This window comes from Aquarana catesbeiana, linkage group LG03, assembly GCF_042186555.1.
Source record: "Aquarana catesbeiana isolate 2022-GZ linkage group LG03, ASM4218655v1, whole genome shotgun sequence".
Taxonomy (NCBI): domain Eukaryota; kingdom Metazoa; phylum Chordata; class Amphibia; order Anura; family Ranidae; genus Aquarana; species Aquarana catesbeiana.
Genome location: NC_133326.1, coordinates 130,893,106 through 130,910,633, shown reverse-complemented (window position 1 = coordinate 130,910,633; position 17,528 = coordinate 130,893,106). Strand labels below are relative to the sequence as shown.

The 17,528-nt window shown below is 42.3% G+C and overlaps 1 protein-coding gene across 1 annotated transcript in view; it reads left to right on the top strand.

Annotated features, from left to right (window-relative positions):
- The first annotated feature begins 8,666 nt into the window (after window positions 1–8,666).
- LOC141131682 (src substrate cortactin-like) overlaps window positions 8,667–17,528 on the top strand; it is a 100,397-nt gene continuing 91,535 nt past the window's right edge. The window contains exons 1-2 of the mRNA XM_073619234.1: window positions 8,667–8,823; window positions 16,770–16,853. Of these exons, the coding sequence (XP_073475335.1) occupies window positions 16,770–16,853 (84 nt within the window). The 5' untranslated portion in view covers window positions 8,667–8,823. The remainder of the gene's footprint in view (window positions 8,824–16,769; window positions 16,854–17,528) is intronic.

The following is a 17,528-nucleotide window of genomic DNA, read 5'->3' as shown; positions in this document are numbered from 1 at the left end:
AGGCTTCACTGTCAGTTTCCCTTACTTGCAATGCTGGCACCTGCACCCAAAGCCGATGGACAAATCAGCTTGGGGTGCCGACATCATGAGATCCCTCGACAGGTAAGTGTCCTTATGTTAAAAGTTAGCAGCTACAGTATTTGTAGCTGCTGACTTTTAATTCTTTTTCCCTCAGACTGGAACTCCACTTTAAATATGTCAAGAAACCCTAGTGTATTGTGTAAAGGGATGGGCAGAACAGACACCTGTTCGGTTTGCACCAGAACTTCTGAACACCGCAAAAGTTTGGCCCCGAATAACGAACCCCATTAAAGTCAATGGGACCCGAACGTCAAAAATCAAAAGTGCCCATTTTGAAGGCCTATATGTATATATTACGTTTGTAAAAAATGTAATTTTTAAATGAGCAGTGATTTGTTTTGTTTTTTAAGTAAAATCATAAAAATAAAAAATCCCTTCCAATATAGTGCCTGGGGGGTCCCCTTAGTCTACCTGTAAAGTGGCAGATCTGTACCATGCCTACAATCTGCTGCAGCAATAATTGCATTTATAAAGCCAAAAAAATGATATTTTCCCTGCAGACTGCCTTTATTTTGCTCAGCAACAGCTGGGGAGCCAGTGTGAATGATGAGGCCACAATGTAGTGCACTGGGAACAAGATTAGAGATTTTTGGATACATTCTGGTGTCGCTTTGACTTTGGATAAAAGTAAAGGGTAAAGGGTGCATAAAAATTGGGTGTCGGTGGCACCTTCCCACTGTAACCCTATAGAGGTAATCTTGATGGAAGCAAGAATTGGCCTTGCTGTAAAAAATTGCAATGATATGCACCTGTCAGGTTCAGAAAATTGGTCTTTGGGTGTTAATTGTGCCCATGAAACCTATACCAAAAACATTCTTCCAGATGAAATGATTGAACACCCTCAAAGCTAGGCAGCCTCGAAGTCCTGCAGAGATTCCACATCCCAAAAAGACTTAGTGACATCGGCATCAGGGGCTTCATAGCTGGTAATCCAGGACTGATTCATATTTATAAAAGTCAAACAATCCACGGAGTCTGTGGACAGACGCATTCTATGATCAGTAACGAAACCTCCTGCAGCACTGAATGCCCGTTCTGAAAGCACGCTGGATGCAGGGCAGCCCAACAACTCAATAGCATACTGGAAAAGTTCTGGCCAGTGGTCTATTCTCATGACCCAGTACGTCAGTGGATCGTGAGCTGGAAAGCTCTCCATCTCTGTTTTGGCCCCGAGGTAATCATCCACCATGTGATGCAGACGCTGCCAATGGGATGTGGAAGCTGACAACCCTGGGCGGCGAGGACTAAAAAAATTCCAAATTGCTTCACTTAGACGGACGCCTTCTCCAACGCTCCTCTCTTGACCAACAGAAAACTCAAAATGACGTTTTCCACCACACTGTAACCTACTGGAGTCAGGAAAAACGTTCAATAAAATCCTCTTTAACGTGTCCTCAAAAGATTTTATCTTCTGCACTCTCTGTGGGGAAGGGATGAGTTCTGAGACCTTCCCCTTATAACGGTGGTTAAGGAGGGTTGCCAACCAGTAATCATCCTTCTCCTTTATGCCACGTATTCTTGGGTCCTTTCGCAGGCTTTGAAGCATGAGGTTGCCCATGCGCCTCAAATTTGCCAAGGCTTGAGAAGCAGACTCCTCTGGGTCACTCAGGATGACAGCATCTGGAACTTCCTCCTCCCAGCCATGTACTACTCCCAAGGGTCCTGGGGTTGGAAAGCCATCGCTTTAGATTGATGCATATCTTCCTCTTCTTCGAAGCCTATGAAAGTGCCAGAATCCTCCTCCTCATCCTTCTCCCCTCTCTCCTCCTGTGTGTTCTGTGACATAGGAATGATGGTGTCTGGATAATGTGGGTCTTGAGAGGAATGGAAGTCCTCCTCTTCCTCCTGCTGCTCTGCCCCCAGTGCCCTGTCCATAATGCCACCCAGAGTCTGCTCCAGCAGGAACACAACAGGGATTGTGTCACTGATGCATGCACTGTCACTGCTCGCCATCCTTGTGGCCTCCTCAGATGGTGACAATACAGTGCATGCATCCTTAATGATCAGCCATTGGCATGGGGAAAAAAAGCCGAGGCAGCCTGAGCCTGTCGTCGTGCTGTACTGGCACAGGTACTCGTTGACAGCCCTCTGCTGCATGTATAGCCGCTGCAGCATTGCCAAACTCAAGTTACACCTGGTGGGCATGTCACAAATCAGGCTGTTTAGGGACAGGTAGAATTCCTGCTGAATTTCAGCCAACCGAGCACTGACTGTGTATGACCGCCTGAAATGGCTACAGACTCTTCTGACCTGTTTTGATACATCTTGCAACCCTGGGTACATACTTAGGAAACGCTGCACCACCAAACTGAGGACATGTGCCAGGCATGGCACATGTGTCAACTTTCCCTGTCTAAGGGCTGACAGGAGGTCTGGGCCTGTCCCTGCAGAGCTGCAAGAATCTCTGCTTCGGTGTGGTTCCTGTCCCCTAAACACACCAGCTGAAGCACTGCATGGCACCTTTTAGCCTGACTCATGGAATAGCCCTTTGAACGCTTAGGGGGTACCTGATGTTCATAGGACAATTCTGCAGAGGAGGGCATGGAGGTGGCGGAGGAGGAGGGGGTAGAGCTCACAGGTCTGGCATCATCATCACCAGCTGTATGGAGACGTGGGGGCACAACAAGCTGCAGCACCGAGCCCTGTCCTGCATCCTTTTGAGTTGCAAACAGCATTACCTAGTGTGCTGTGAACGAAATATATCGTCCCTGCCCATGCTTGCTGGAACACATGTCAGCAGTAAGGTGGAATTTACGGCTTACTGCCTTGCCCAACAATGCCAGAACATTCCCTTCCACGTGATGGTAGAGAGGTGGAACGGCCTTACGTGAAAAGTAGTAGCGACTAGGAACCTGCCATTGTGGTACAGCACATTGTGTGAATTCACAGAAGGGGCAGAATCCACTAGGCTGAAAGGCAGAAGTTGGAGAGCCAACAGCTTTTATACGCTTGCATTTAGACGCTGGGCATGTGGGTGGCAGGGGCTGTATTTTTTTTTCTGCTGCAGCAGATGGGGCAGAGGAATTTGCCGGCTACAGTCTACATCTGATGATGTGCTGCTGGCAGATGTGCTGCTAGGACTTGGGACACCCTGTGCTATACCATCATCCCTGTCAGTGGAGGCTGCTGAAAGGTAATGACTCGGTAAAGCGGGGCAGACTGAAGTGGGTGAGGAGGAGGGACAGATTTGTGCCCCTTTTGTGTGGCTTTTAGGTGCTCTTGCCAACGGGCTGAGTGGTTGGACATTAAATGCCTTGTTAGGCATGTGGTACCCAAATGGTTGATGTTTTTGCCACGTTTGATGTGCCTGAGACACAGTTTGCAGATAGCAACAGAGCAATCTGCTACACATGTGCTGAAAAAGGCCCAGACAGCTGAGCTTTGGGGAGAGGGCCGGGTGATAACAGCTGCAGAATGTGATGGAATAGGGTGGCTGCTCTCTACTCTTTCTTGATGTTGGCCTCCTTGGGGTTGTGCCACCTCACCTTCAGTTTCCTCCTCTACTCTATCTGGCACCCAGGTCGCATCAGTGACCTCATCATCATCATCATCTCCATCTCCTCCATCTTCATCATTACCACTGGAGACAACTTGGCAATACACTGTGGCTTGGGGAAAATGAATGCCAATTTGTCTACCAGTGTTCCTCCCTCTCTCTAGGCTCAGGTTCCTGTCATCCTCAACCTCAGAGTCAACATCTGAATCCAGTAATAGCTGGGCATCATCAAGGAGCAAGTGGCTGACGTTGTGGTCAAATAACTCAGCTGACTCCTCAATGACTGATGTTGGGGCTATGGCAGGAATAGATGTGGACAAGGAGGCAGGTTTATCCACTCTGGCAACTGCAGGGGACTGCACACTTATCTCTGATTGTGTGACAGAGGATGAGGAAGGTTTAGTAAGCCAGTCCACCACCATCTCTGCATGGTGTGGCTGGATAGCACGGGCAAACTCAAACTCACTAAACAGAGGAAATGATGCCCTGCCTGAGGAGTGACCATCACGTCCACCTTTGCCTGTGGACACATTTGTTGCTGGCCCCCTTACAGTGCCAAGGGAACATCTGCCTCTCCTTGTTGTCCTCCCAAACATTATTGGGATGGAGGGGGCGGTGCTTATAAGCAAATGTAAAGAAGAAGTTGAAATCTGTACGTCAATGCACTTTAATCAATGTAAAGAGGTGTCTGGTGCACTTTAATTTGAGTACTCAAGCTACACAGACACACTCCACGCATACACTATAATATACTGCAATATAATGAGCCAAACGTACAGTGATGCACAGAACTATATGGCGTTAAACTGGCAGTAACGCACGCAAAACGATATGGTAATAAACTGGCAGTAACGCACACAAAACAATATGGCGTTAATATATGGCTATCTGAACTGTCTCTACTCTAGCTATACACTAATGTCAAGATTACTGACACGGTCTCACTACACTACAGTGAAACTATCTGAGCTGTCCCTACTCTAGCTGCACACTATGAAATGCTGAATGATGGTCCTCCTCACTACACTCACACTAACCCTAGACTGACACTAAACTAATATTCTACACTGACAATTGAAGCAAAATAGCACAGTATAGCACAATAACTGATAGCACTGAACAGAGCCCTGTTCTATCTCTCTCCATGCCGAAATCACACTGAAAATGGCTGCCACTGAAAGAATTCTGTTATACTGTGGGGCGGGAATGAGCCATGATTGGATAAAGTCATGATGACAGTGTCCAATCATGACTCTGACAGTGCTCTGTGTCCTGATTGGCTGAAGCTTTCCCTGCTTCAGCCAATCAGGGCTTGCAATGCACTGTTCAGCACCGCAATGCATTGTGGTCGGTTCGGGGGGCCTAACAAACGGTCAAACTACTCATTTGTTTGGCTGTTTGTCGAACATCCAAACAGCTAAAGTTCGTCCCGAACTTATGCTCGGGCCAAACCGTTCGCCCATCCCTAATTGTGTATGCTGTTAAATTTTTCTCCACTATACCCTGTCTTATCTGATAATTACCAGACAATATACTCTGTTATTTTCTACAAAGTCTCGAGTCTAATTTCAAGGTGACCCTACGGTATTGAAAAATTACTAACCTATCTCTGCTAAAGTGTGTAGTCTGTGTTGTCAGTGGTGTTGAGGCATTTATCCGAGTCAAGGTAAGAACAGAGAACCCAACATAACTAGCGGCTCGTGTGGGGGTGGTGCTGCAGTTGGATAATGCTCTTGCTATAGGTGTAGGCCATATACAGTACATACGTCCCAAAGCTTGTCTGAAAAACTCCCAGAAATGGCATCATCTCATTCTGACTTGTTAGTAGTATGCTGCTAAGACACTCTCAATCTTTGCTGCTGACCCCCACCATCACAGGTGTGAGCTCTCAAACTCCCACACATGTGGTCCACTATCTTCTCCATTGCAGCATTGCTGAGCTCAGAGCTACTGCGACTAGAGAGAATGAGCTCATGTGAGGTCGTTTGTATCAACTGGGAATGTTTTAGCAACACCCTAGCAACAAGGCAGGTTTTGATGAATTATCTGGGAGCTTTTTGACCAGGCTTCAGGAGGTACTGTCCTATAGCAAGGACATTTTTTAACTTTGATCAAAGCTGCACAGTTTGTTTTATCTACAGGCACCCCATACCTGCATATAATCAGCTTTTTGGTAAAGGTGAACTAACCCTTTAAAATTACATTTCATTCTGTATTTACATACTATATGAATATGGGCAACATTACTTTTACTTCCTGTTTTTATTTAATCAGCCCTACTTAGTTTACTTGACACATAGGAAGAAGTCACTGAGAACTTTGGGGTTAACAAAGTATTTCTAAACCAGTTTGCTCAAAAGGAAAGTGGCATGCTAAAAAGCAGTTTATTCAAACTTTTTTAACAAACAGCAAAATCTAACTTGAAATATGATTTATTATCAGTAAACAAATGATGTCCCATAAAGACCTGGGATATATGCTCATACAGGCACGTAAACATGCATACGAGTATTAAAATTCTTTCTCATCCTCTTCTAGTTGCCAGTGTTGCAATACATACACATATACATACACTTTATTTTCAAAAGTATTTGGACTCCTGCCTTTACACGCACATGAACTTTAATGGCATCCCAGTCTTAGTCTGTAGGGTTCAATATTAAGTTGGCCCATAACAGCTTCAACTCTTCTGGGAAGGCTGTCTGCAAGTTTTAGTAAAAATGTCTATGGGAACATTTGACCATTCTTCCAGAAGCGCATTTGTGAGGTCAGGCACTGATATTGGACGAGAAGGTCTGGCTCGCAGTCTCCTCTCTAATTCATCCCAAAGGTGTTCTATCGGGTTGAGGTCAGGACTCTGTGCAGGCAAGTCAAGTTCCTCCACTCCAAACTCGCTCATCCATGTCTTTATGGACCTTGCTTTGTGCACTGGTCCAAATCATTTGGTGGAGGGAGGGTTATGGTGTGGGGTTGTTTTTCAGGGGTTGGGCTTGGCCCCTTCCTGTTCCAACATGACTGCGCAGCAGTGGACAAAGCAAGTTCAGTAAAGACATGGATGAGGGAGTTTGGGGTGGAGGGAATGAATTGGCCTGCACAGAGTCCTGACCTCAACCCGATAGAACACCTTTGGGATGAATTAGAGAGGAGACTGCGAGCCAGGCCTTCTCGTCCAACATCAGTGCCTGAACTCACAAATGTGCTTCTGGAAGAATGATCAAACATTCTCATAGACACACTCCCAAACCTTGAATTATTTATGTGGTTGGAGTTATAACAGAATAGTATAATGGCACCATCCCATAAAGGCAACAATGGAAGGAAAACTCGACTACTCACAAATTGAACCCTACGGACTAAGACTGGGATGCCATTAAAGTTTATGTGCATGTAAAGGCAGGCGTCCCAATACTTTTGATAATATACTTATGTATGTACTGTATGTAAATAACTGCACTCAAACATATATATATATATTTTTATGACTGTGAACACATTACTTCATTACAGATCTTTAGGAAGCTGTGTGCATTGACCAGGGCTGTCTTTAACAACTTCAATACAGGGCATTTTCACCCCCCTTCCTGCCCAGGCCAATTTTCAGCTTTTGGCGCTGTAACATTTTGAATGACAATTGCGCGGTCATGCAACACTGTACCCAAATGAACCTCTGCAGTTTTTATTTTTTGCACTATAAACAGAAAAAGAGCGACAATTTTAAAAAAAAACACAATATTTTTTACTTTTTGCTATAATAAATATCCCCAATTATGTTTCTCAGTTTAGGCCGATATGTATTCTTCTATATATTTTTGGTAAAAAAAAAAAAAAATCACAATAAGCGTATATTGATTGGTTTCCACAAAAATTATAGCGCCTACAAAATAGGTTATTGATTTATGGCATTTTTATTATTTTTTTTTTTACTAGTAATGGCAGTGATCTGCGATTTATCATGACTGTGACATTGCGGCGGACGGATTGGACACTTTTGACACTATTTTGGGACCATTGACAGTTATACAGCGATCAGTTCTATAAATATGCACTGATTACTGTATAAATGTCAATGGCAGGGAAGGAGTTAGGGGGCAATCAAGGGGTTAAATGTGTTACCTAGGGAGTGATTCCAACTGGGGGGGGTGGGACTGACTAGGGGAGGAGACCGATCGGCGTTCCTATATAATAGGAACAAACAATCTGTCTCCTTTACCCTGCAGGACGTGGATCTGTGTGTTTATACACACAGATCCACATTCCTGCTCTGTCATGAGCGGTCGCGGGTGTCCGGCGGACATCACGGCCGCCGGGCACGTGCACCAGCTCCTCGGTGAGGCGGCGCGCGCCTTCTATACCGTCGGGAAGCCGAGGATGCCAAATGATGCCCACCCAGGATGGGAGATCCCATCTGTGGACGTCATATGACTATGGGCGGGGAAGGAAGTGGACCCTGGGCAATAATTTTTCTGGGCCCTCCAAAATCCACTTGTTAACTATTTTCAGGAAGTGAAGGCTCAAGGGGCAGCTACTTTGGGCCCCACAACAATGACTGGGCCCAAGGCAGCTGCCCCTTTTGCCCTGCCTTAAAGACGGCCCTGGAATTGACCCACAGACAACAAGGCACCTGTGGTCAGATCCGTAAAAAAAAGAAAATGCAACACAAACGCTGTGTTTTTTCGCCCATCTGCCAGAGGTCTTATTACTGCAGAAAACAAAACAAATGTACTTCCTGACTTCATTATATCTTACATTGCAAAGCATTACTTTACTTTCTACCTTATCATTGCACTGCCTGTATGCCTACCTGTCGCTGAACTTTACTGCAAGAACTAATAGGTAATGAATTAATGTTTCATTGTAAGGCATTATATTTAACTTTCTTTTTTTGTAACCCAAATATTAGCTTGAGTAAACTACTTACAAAGTTTGAGAGAAAAATCTCTTCTACCAGTGTTTTCCTTTATTTGACATTAAGAAAGTTACTACATCAAAATAATAGCATACCGACTGGAGTTAGATCTATACACTTGATCGTGTATACTGACACAAGAACCACAGAAGGGGAAGTCAAATTTTAGAGCCATGAAATGTAAGAGAGGAACTGTGACAACAGGAAATCAGCAGAGACGAAATAGTCATCCAACCACATAGTATAAGAAACAGGACAACTTTGACAGAGTAACAAATACAGCATATCGAAGAGAGATAAACTTACACTAAAAGACCAAGACATAATCAGAACCTGAACGGTAAGCAAATGATGACTTTATTTATGTCAATATGTTTTGTGGTTAAAAAATGGTAGTCATATAAATGCATGCGTAGTTGTCAGTCGTTCTCAGATACATTGATTAAGCATGTCTGCGTATGGGAAACCTAAACTGAGAATAATACAGGAGCGGCCATTGGTGGTCTTCTTATAAAAATGTTAGTTGCCGGGTTGTCTCTATTTTCTGTCAGTTACCTGGAACAAGCAGGCAGATTAGATAAGCAGCATGAAATCCGAGTTCCAAATCTGTATACATGTTCCAGATCAGTGCTTCAGGAATAATGTAAACCACTGGATCAGTGTGACAGCCAGCTAACATTATATAAAATACAGCGCCACTCAAATGTCCTAAAAGTCAATATAAATCTGCCAACAAAAGATGGTAAATTGATAGAGATGATATCCCGTCACCAGCAGAGGTGGAAAGGAATAGAATGCACACCTCAGTGCATAAAGGAGCAATCCTGCTTACCTGAATGTGTATAGAAAGTTGCATAAGAGTTGCTCTGCAAAGTTGGTGCAACTTTGGAGTTGTCAAGTGTACATAGAGCCTAAGTGAGTTCCACTGAACCTGTTTGCTGTGATCTACAAATAGTTATTGAGGGATCAAGAAAATAGGCCTGTTTTTACAGATACCTGTAGACTAAAACTCATTGTTAGTAGCTGCCAAGATTCCAATTTCATGGCATTGTATTAGTCTATTCCTTGAAGATGGAAAAAATAGTTTATGAAGACACGGCCGGTTAGAATGTAATGTTTTCCTATAAAATTGTATTGGGATTATATCAAAATATTAGTTAATGCAGTGTTTTGCTGAATTATAAAATATAATTACATGGAGTATAGAAAACAAGACTAGAGCCATGGTATAGTGCAGTTCTGGTATAAGAAATGCTAGGGACAGGTGATATGACTCCTACATGTCAAACTATCATTGCTTTTTATGCAGCTTGTGCATTTATTTAATTGTTTCCACTAAGGTTTTAGGTCATGTTATACTTTCCTCTATTTGTAATTTACAGAAATGGCAGCTCGGTAGCAATATGACTGTGCATTTAATTAAAAGGAAATGGCTAGCAACTGTAGAAATCCTACAACTCTTCTGTGAAAGAAATCTAGTGTTGTGTTGGCTGTTTTTACTTTTTCCATAAAACATGGAGAAATTTACATTTTTGCTCCTGTTTGTGTTATCCTATAGCAAGCAGGAAAAAGGTCACCTTGTTTGATGCAATAGAAGCTTTCTCAGCTTTTCTGTATGTAAGCTTATTTATCATCATGAAGGACCTAGGCAAAGAATAACAATTTTCAAGGGTTAGCATAAATAAGCTGTTTGTCATGTACAGCTGGACAAAGGGCAGAAAGGCATGGTTTGTATGGCTCTGCCCACTATCCTAAATTGAGGAACAAATCCCTTGTTTTTGAGGATTTGGGGTGAAAGAGAAATATACAGTAGATATCTGCTTTGGTAAAACTCTACAATGCTTTGCAGATCTAAAGAATGGCATTCGTTTTTGCCTCTGAAGCAGCCAGTGGAGACCGGGAGACCGGTCAGGTTATTCCATTGTGCATCTCTTGATTTTGACCACTTGATATTCATACTTACCTTTATGGCATAGTATGTGTACTCCTACTGTGGATTACAAATCGGGATTGGTAGGTTGAATTTGTCATGTGACTTATCACAGGTCAACAGTGCAATGTGAGGGAGGCAATTTAGGACCTGGTATGCATTAACAGCTGACTATGTGATAATATTCATTTAACATCATACCACATCAATCCTGGTCATTATACAGTGCCTTGAGAAAGTATTCATATCCCTTGAAATTTTCCACATTTTGTCATGTTACAACCAAAAATGTAAATGTATTTTATTGAAATTTTATGTAATAGACCAGCATAAAGTGTAAAGTAGAAGGAAAATGATAAATGGTGTTCACATTTTTTTACAAATAAATATCTGAAATGTGTGGTGTGCATTTGTATTTAGTCCCCTTTACTTTGATACCCCTAACTAAAATCTAGTGGAACCAATTGCCTTCAGAAGTCACCTAATTAGTAAATAGGGTCCACCTGTGTGTAATTTATTATCAGTATAAATACAGCTGTTTTGCGAAGCCCTCACAGGTTTGTTAGAGAACTTTAGGCCAAGGAACACACCAGACAGGTCAAGGATAAAGTTGTGGAGAAGTTTAAAGCAGGGTTACATTATAGAAAAATATCCCAAGCTTTGAACATCTCATGGAGCACTGTTCAACCCATCATCTGAAAATGGAAAGAGTATGGCACAACTGCAAGCCTATCAAGACATGGCCATCCACCTAAACTGACAGGCTGGGAAAGGAGAGCATTTATCAGAGAAGCAGCCAAGAGGCGCATGGTAACTCTAGAGGAGCTGCAGAGATCCACAGCTCAGGTGGGAGAATCTGTCCACAGGACAACTATTGGTCGTGCACTCCACAAATCTGGCCTTTATGGAAGAGTGGCAAGAAAAAAGCTATTGTTGAAAGAAAACCATAAGACGTCATGTTTGCAGTTTATGAGAAGCCATGTGGAGGACACAGCAAACATGTGGAAGAAGGTGCTCTGGTCAGATGAGACCAACATTGAATTTTGTGGCCTAAAAGCAAAAGGCTACGTGTGGCAGAAAACTAACAATGCACATCACCCTGAACATACCATCCCCACCGTGAAACATGGTGGTGGCAGCATCATGTTGTGGGCATGCTTTCTTCAGCAGGGACAGGGAAGCTGGTCAGAGTTGATGGGAATATGGATGGAGCCAAGTACAGGGCAATCTTAGAAGAAAACCTGTCTGCAAAAAACTTGAGACTTAGACAGAGGTTCAGCTTCCAGCAGGACAATGACACTAAACATACAGCCAGACAGTGGCATCGCTAGGGGGTGGCTTTTACGGCTATAGCCCCGAATCTGGGACCCATAGCCCCGAGTCTCTGCAGGGGTTCCCGAAAGGGAGGCTGTTAGGTACCCTGATGTAAGTGGGGGGCTCTCTGAGGACCCTGATGCAAGGGGGAGGCTCTCTGGGGAGGCTCTCTGGGGACCCTGATGCAAGGGGGAGGCTCTGTGGGGACCCTGATGCAAGGGGGAGGCTCTCTGGGGACCCTGATACAAGGGGGGGCTCTCTGGAGATATATACACACACACACGTATATTACTTTATATACACGTGTATGCCCGCCCAAACGTATGACTTTCTTTACTATGCTGTTATGGGCTCTAGCCCCAGATCTTTTGTAGACCTAGCAATGCCCCTGCAGCCAGAGCTACAATGGAATGGTTTAGATCAAAGCATATTCATGTGTTAGAATAGCCAAGTCAAAGTCCAGACCTAAATCCAAATGTAAATCTGTGGCAAGACTGGAAAATTGCTGTTCACAGACGCTCTCCATCCAATCTGACAGAATGGGCAAAAATTTCACTCTCTAGATGTGCAAAGCTGGTAGAGACAGGGCTTTTTTTCTCAGGGAATAGGTGCAGGAACTCCCTCCTTTTCAAATCACCCCTTATCTCCGCCCCCTACACACCTCTTAGCACCGACCTTGGGTTCCACCCCCTACCCACCCCCCAGTACCCTCCCTTCCAGGGAATACAGAAACAAGTCATTTGTATAGAATTTTATACTGATAACAAGAAAAGCAATAAAATAGATCCCCTGCAGCCAAAAACAATAGACAACCCCCATTCAATAACATACCCCCAGCAACAAGAGGCCCCCACTAGCAATAATAGATTTCCCAACCGCCAGCAACAATAGACCCCTCCCTCAACAGTAGATCCCTTCCAGCAACAAGTAACCCCCCCTCCCACAACAATAGATTATCCACCAGCAACAATAAACTTCCCCAGCAACACTAGACCCCCTACAACAATAGACCCCCCCCCCAGCGACCATAGATCCCCCAGCAGCCAGCATCAGTAGTCCCTCCAGCATACTATAGTACCCCTTACCATTGCATACATTCTGTGCTGGAGGTGCCGGAACTGCGTTTCCCCCCGTTCCCGCAGAAAAAAAGCCCTGGGTAGAGACATACCCCAAAAGACTTGCAGCTGTAATTGCAGAGAGAGGTGGTTCTACAAACTATTGACTCAGGAGGGCTGAATACAAATGCACGCCACACTTTTCACATATTTATTTGTAAAAAAAATTGAGAACCATTTATTATTTTCCTTCCACTTCACAATTATGTGCCGCTTTTGTGCTGGTCTATCACATAAAATCCCAATAAAATACATTTACGTTTTTGGTTGTAACATGAAAAATTTTCAAGGGATATGAATACTTTTTCAAGGCACTGTACCTCCTCTGGACCACTGTTATTACCAACTTTTCTCGGCTACCCTACCATTATTCATCTTTGTCATCTTCCAGCATGAACTTTGGCATTTCCTTTTAGCCTTGTCAGCATACAGACCTGATTGTGGAGCAATCCAGTGAATGAGATGAATAACCTTACTACATGATACTAGCCAAATATTTTGGTTTTGCACACAGACATATACGTGCATCCCTCTGGGGAAGCAGTATGAGCCAAGGGGTGATACTATAATATATCTCCATAAATTTGTTACATTTGTGGTCATATCCACATGTTTATAAGAGGTGGACATGGTGTTTTACCTGTATGTATGTCATTGGTTGAATGATACTGATTTTGATGTTGATTTTTCATTTTTTTATTTGTGTTGATACCAATAAATATTTTTTTGTACTTTCATGCAGTGAGTGGTGTAAAATAGTTTATTGTGATGGTTGAGCAGAATCAGGTTTTTTATTTTTGAGTTAAAGATATTGTATTTCCCGAGAGCTCTATCAGGAACCATGAATCAGACCGAGACAGAAGTATAGTTAAATCACACTTGTTTAATAATAATAATAAAATGGTAAACAGAGTAAGCATGGTCAAAAACAAGCCAGAGTTCAGTAACCAGATCGGGTAGTCAGAGAGCCGGAGATAAACATAGTAGTACAGCAAGCAGGATCAGGAGCCAGAAGGGACGTCAGCCGAGCAAGTCTTCAACGGGAACGCAGCAGAAAGTCTCTGTGATGTTGACAAAGGCGAAGGCAGAGATCAAGTGAGCTGGACCACTTTAAGTAGGCAGGACTGACGAGCAGAATCAATAACAGCTGGGTAACTGTGGAGAGAGATGGGAGCTGGCAATTAGCCGACAGCTGAGCGGCCAGCTCAGAGAAGTAAGGGCTGAGCCCAGCTCTGACAAGCTCCCATCCCACTCCTCCTCACCCTTTTTTCATTTTTTAAAATAATATATATGGAAACTCTGTATATGTATTCGTAAGAGGCAGTACCTTGAGGGCCCTTTTTTCTTTAGTGTATGAAGAGGTAAAGATCTTTTTGGTTTTCTTGTCCTTATTTAGCGCCAACAATTTATGCAGCACATTACATATATTGTACAATCACATCAGTTCCTGCCCTCAGGGAGCTTACAATCTAAGGTCCCTAACTCACATTCATACATACACATACCAGGGCCAATTTAGACAGGAGCCAAAGAACCTACCAGAATGTCTTTGGAGTGTGGGAGGAAACCGGAGTACCCACAAAAAATCCGTGCAGATATCTTTATTCTAATAAGCTCAAAAAAATGTACATTCTACATACTGTAAATATTTTCAAATGTTATTTGGGCAACCCAGCAAGACCAGCATAACAACATCTTATGGACCTTTCACTTATGCTAGTAGACTGTAAACTGTTGTAAACAGTGTCCTTTTTCCTTTTGAGTCACTGTTTGTTGCCTGTGCATTGAAATGATTGCATGTCTATCAATTAAATGTTGGTTTTGGGTAGTCAGCAGCATTTATTGAGGCAAGCTAGGATTTAGTTTTACTGGCCCACTATTAAATGCAGTTTTACCTTAAAAATGGTTTACTTACTTAAATCAGTAGCTATTGTAGAAGTAGTTGTAAGAATTAGCTTGAGTCATACACTCTATTCAATGTTCACAATAATCTAGAACAAATGCTTACATAGATTTCATTCTGAATAAAGGAAACAGCATTTTCTACACTTCCTCCTGCACTATAAATAGTAGTTACTTTATTAGAACAAATGTAATGTGGGGTACTACAGCAGATTAATGGAGCATATTGATGTTGATAGATACATCCAATCATAATAAAAGCATGCAATCTGGTTTTTATTCACACAGCATGCTGTAGCAGATGTCATACTCTCAAACTACTGCCTAGATGTTATCCTTAAATAGAACATTTAAATATGGGAGCCACATTCACTCCCAACCAATTAATTTATTGCCAAATGGGAGGAGAATGTGTTTTTTTAAGAATCTTATTCCTTGTTTATCTGTCAGGAAAAGATATATTGATGATATATTTTATTTTTTATCTGGGATGGAGATATAACAGTATTAGAAGCATTAAATTATGAGGGGATGGAATTAACCTTGGATATTGGGAAACAAATGGTTCATATTTTGGCGTAAACTATTTAAGGTTACATATAAGTTACATGCAACATATTATTTTAAGCTAACTGATCTTAATTGTTATATTTCCATTGTTCCAATGAGTTGTCATCACCCATTTTCGGTTAATAACATACCCAAAGGTGTGTTTATGAGAATTAGGCACACTTATAATCCATTAGAGCAGGGGTCTCCAAACTTTCTAAACAAGGGGCCAGTTTACTGTCCTTCAGATTTTAAGGGGGCCACACTGTGACCAGTGGGAGTAGAAAAGGTACCAAAGACGGGGGGGGGAAACAATGCCCCATCTTTGGTATCAGTGGAAGGAATTATGCCCTATCATTGGTGTCAGTGGGAGGAATAGTGCCCCATCATTGGTGTCAGTGGGAGGAATAGTGCCCCATCATTGGTATCAGTGGGAGGAATAGTGCCCCATCAATGGTATCAGTGGGGGGAATAGTGCCCCATCAATGGTATCAGTGGGAGGAATAGTCCCCCATCATTGGTGTCATTGGGAGGAATAGTACCTCATCATTGGTGTCAGTGGGAGGAATTGTGCCCCATCATTGGTGTTAGTGGGAGGAATAGTGCCCCATCATTGGAGCCAGTGGGGGGGGGATTATGCCCCATAATTGGTTTCAGTGAATAAAATTAAGCCCCAATAGCCAGATAAAAGCAAGCGAAGGACTGCATCTGGCCCCTGGGCCACAGTTTGAAGACCACTGTATTAGAAGATTGTAGGTCACAATCTGTAATAATTCTAAAAATATTTATAAAAAACTGTTGATAGGGTTAGACTAGAACAGAATATCAAACTGGTAGTGAATGTGGACAGGGATACTCTCCTGTTGGAAAAACCACATGAAATGGGCAAGGAAGATCATTTCAGACATGCATTTGCCTATGTAATGAATTTCTTATCCTAATTTAAGGAGATTAGTTAAATTGTTGGGAAACATTAGACTATTTTAGGTTGAATATGTATTTATTGAGTTTCAGCAAAAATACAAAAGAAAGGAAAAGAGTCAAAAGTTGCAATTAACAACTCCATATTAACATCGGCCCAGTTTAAAAAAGGATATAGTATTAGGGAAAATTTTACCAGAATTTCATTTTAATATAAAAAAAATTGTTCCTAGTGGAATATCTTAGCAATTAACTGTGTTGATAAGCCCCAACAGATTACTATGTTTCTAAATATATGTAGAAGAAGTTCAGTACGTACCCTTAAATTAAAAAAAATAAGAAAATAAGAAAATGGTCTTCATTTCTAACAGAACTTTACTGGAGTATTTATAACTACAGGACAGGAAATGGTGCTGAATCTAGTAGGAATACTGACAGAGTTTTTAACTCTTCCTCATCCAAAACTAACGTATTCAAAAGATATTTTTGTTGCTTTATGAGATTTATCTGGTAATATACAATAACGTCTCTATCATATATGTGTTTTTACAACAGATGTGGAAGGCAGCTGCGGGACACAACGTTTCAGTAACTCAGAATGATGGTGGAGATGACTGGGAAACTGATCCAGATTTTGTGGTAAGTCAAACTGCTATGAATTCGTTATTTTAGGCAATATACTGTATCTATTTTACGTTACTTTTAATCTATGTTGATTTCAGCTAGCTCAGTTAGTTTCTATGACTAGAGACTAAAACTGTTGCATGGACCAAGAGGATTTATTGTAATAGTTTTTTAAGTATTCTTTGGGGACAGGGAGGCAGGGAGGTATACCCACAGGATTATTTCAGTCTGTTATCTTTTTTTTTTTTTTAGACTACTGCAACCACACTTATTCTTGCTTACCCCAATATAAAAATTGCAGCTACTACCACTATGCAGTAACTGTTCAATCGGTACTCCTCATCTACCTTAAATAATTTTAAGGAAGTAAGACACATTTTTCCCATACTTGGATGCCCCAGGATTTATGCACTACAATATAATAATACCAGGGGAGATAGAACCACAGCCTTACTGAAAGATTACCGAAGTGCCAGAAGACATCAAAAGCCAAAGATCAAAACACAAAGCGTCTAAGTTGAAGTTGGCCAGGTCAGAGGTTGGTGCAAAAGAAGATTAATCAGTGTATACTTCAAGCAACAACGTCTCACTTTATTTGCCCCCTAATAGCAATGAAGGCAGAGTTTGGTGCAGGCTGCAAAGGTAGCAAAGTTGGTAGCAGATTAACAAACTAGAAAACGAGTCAGGATA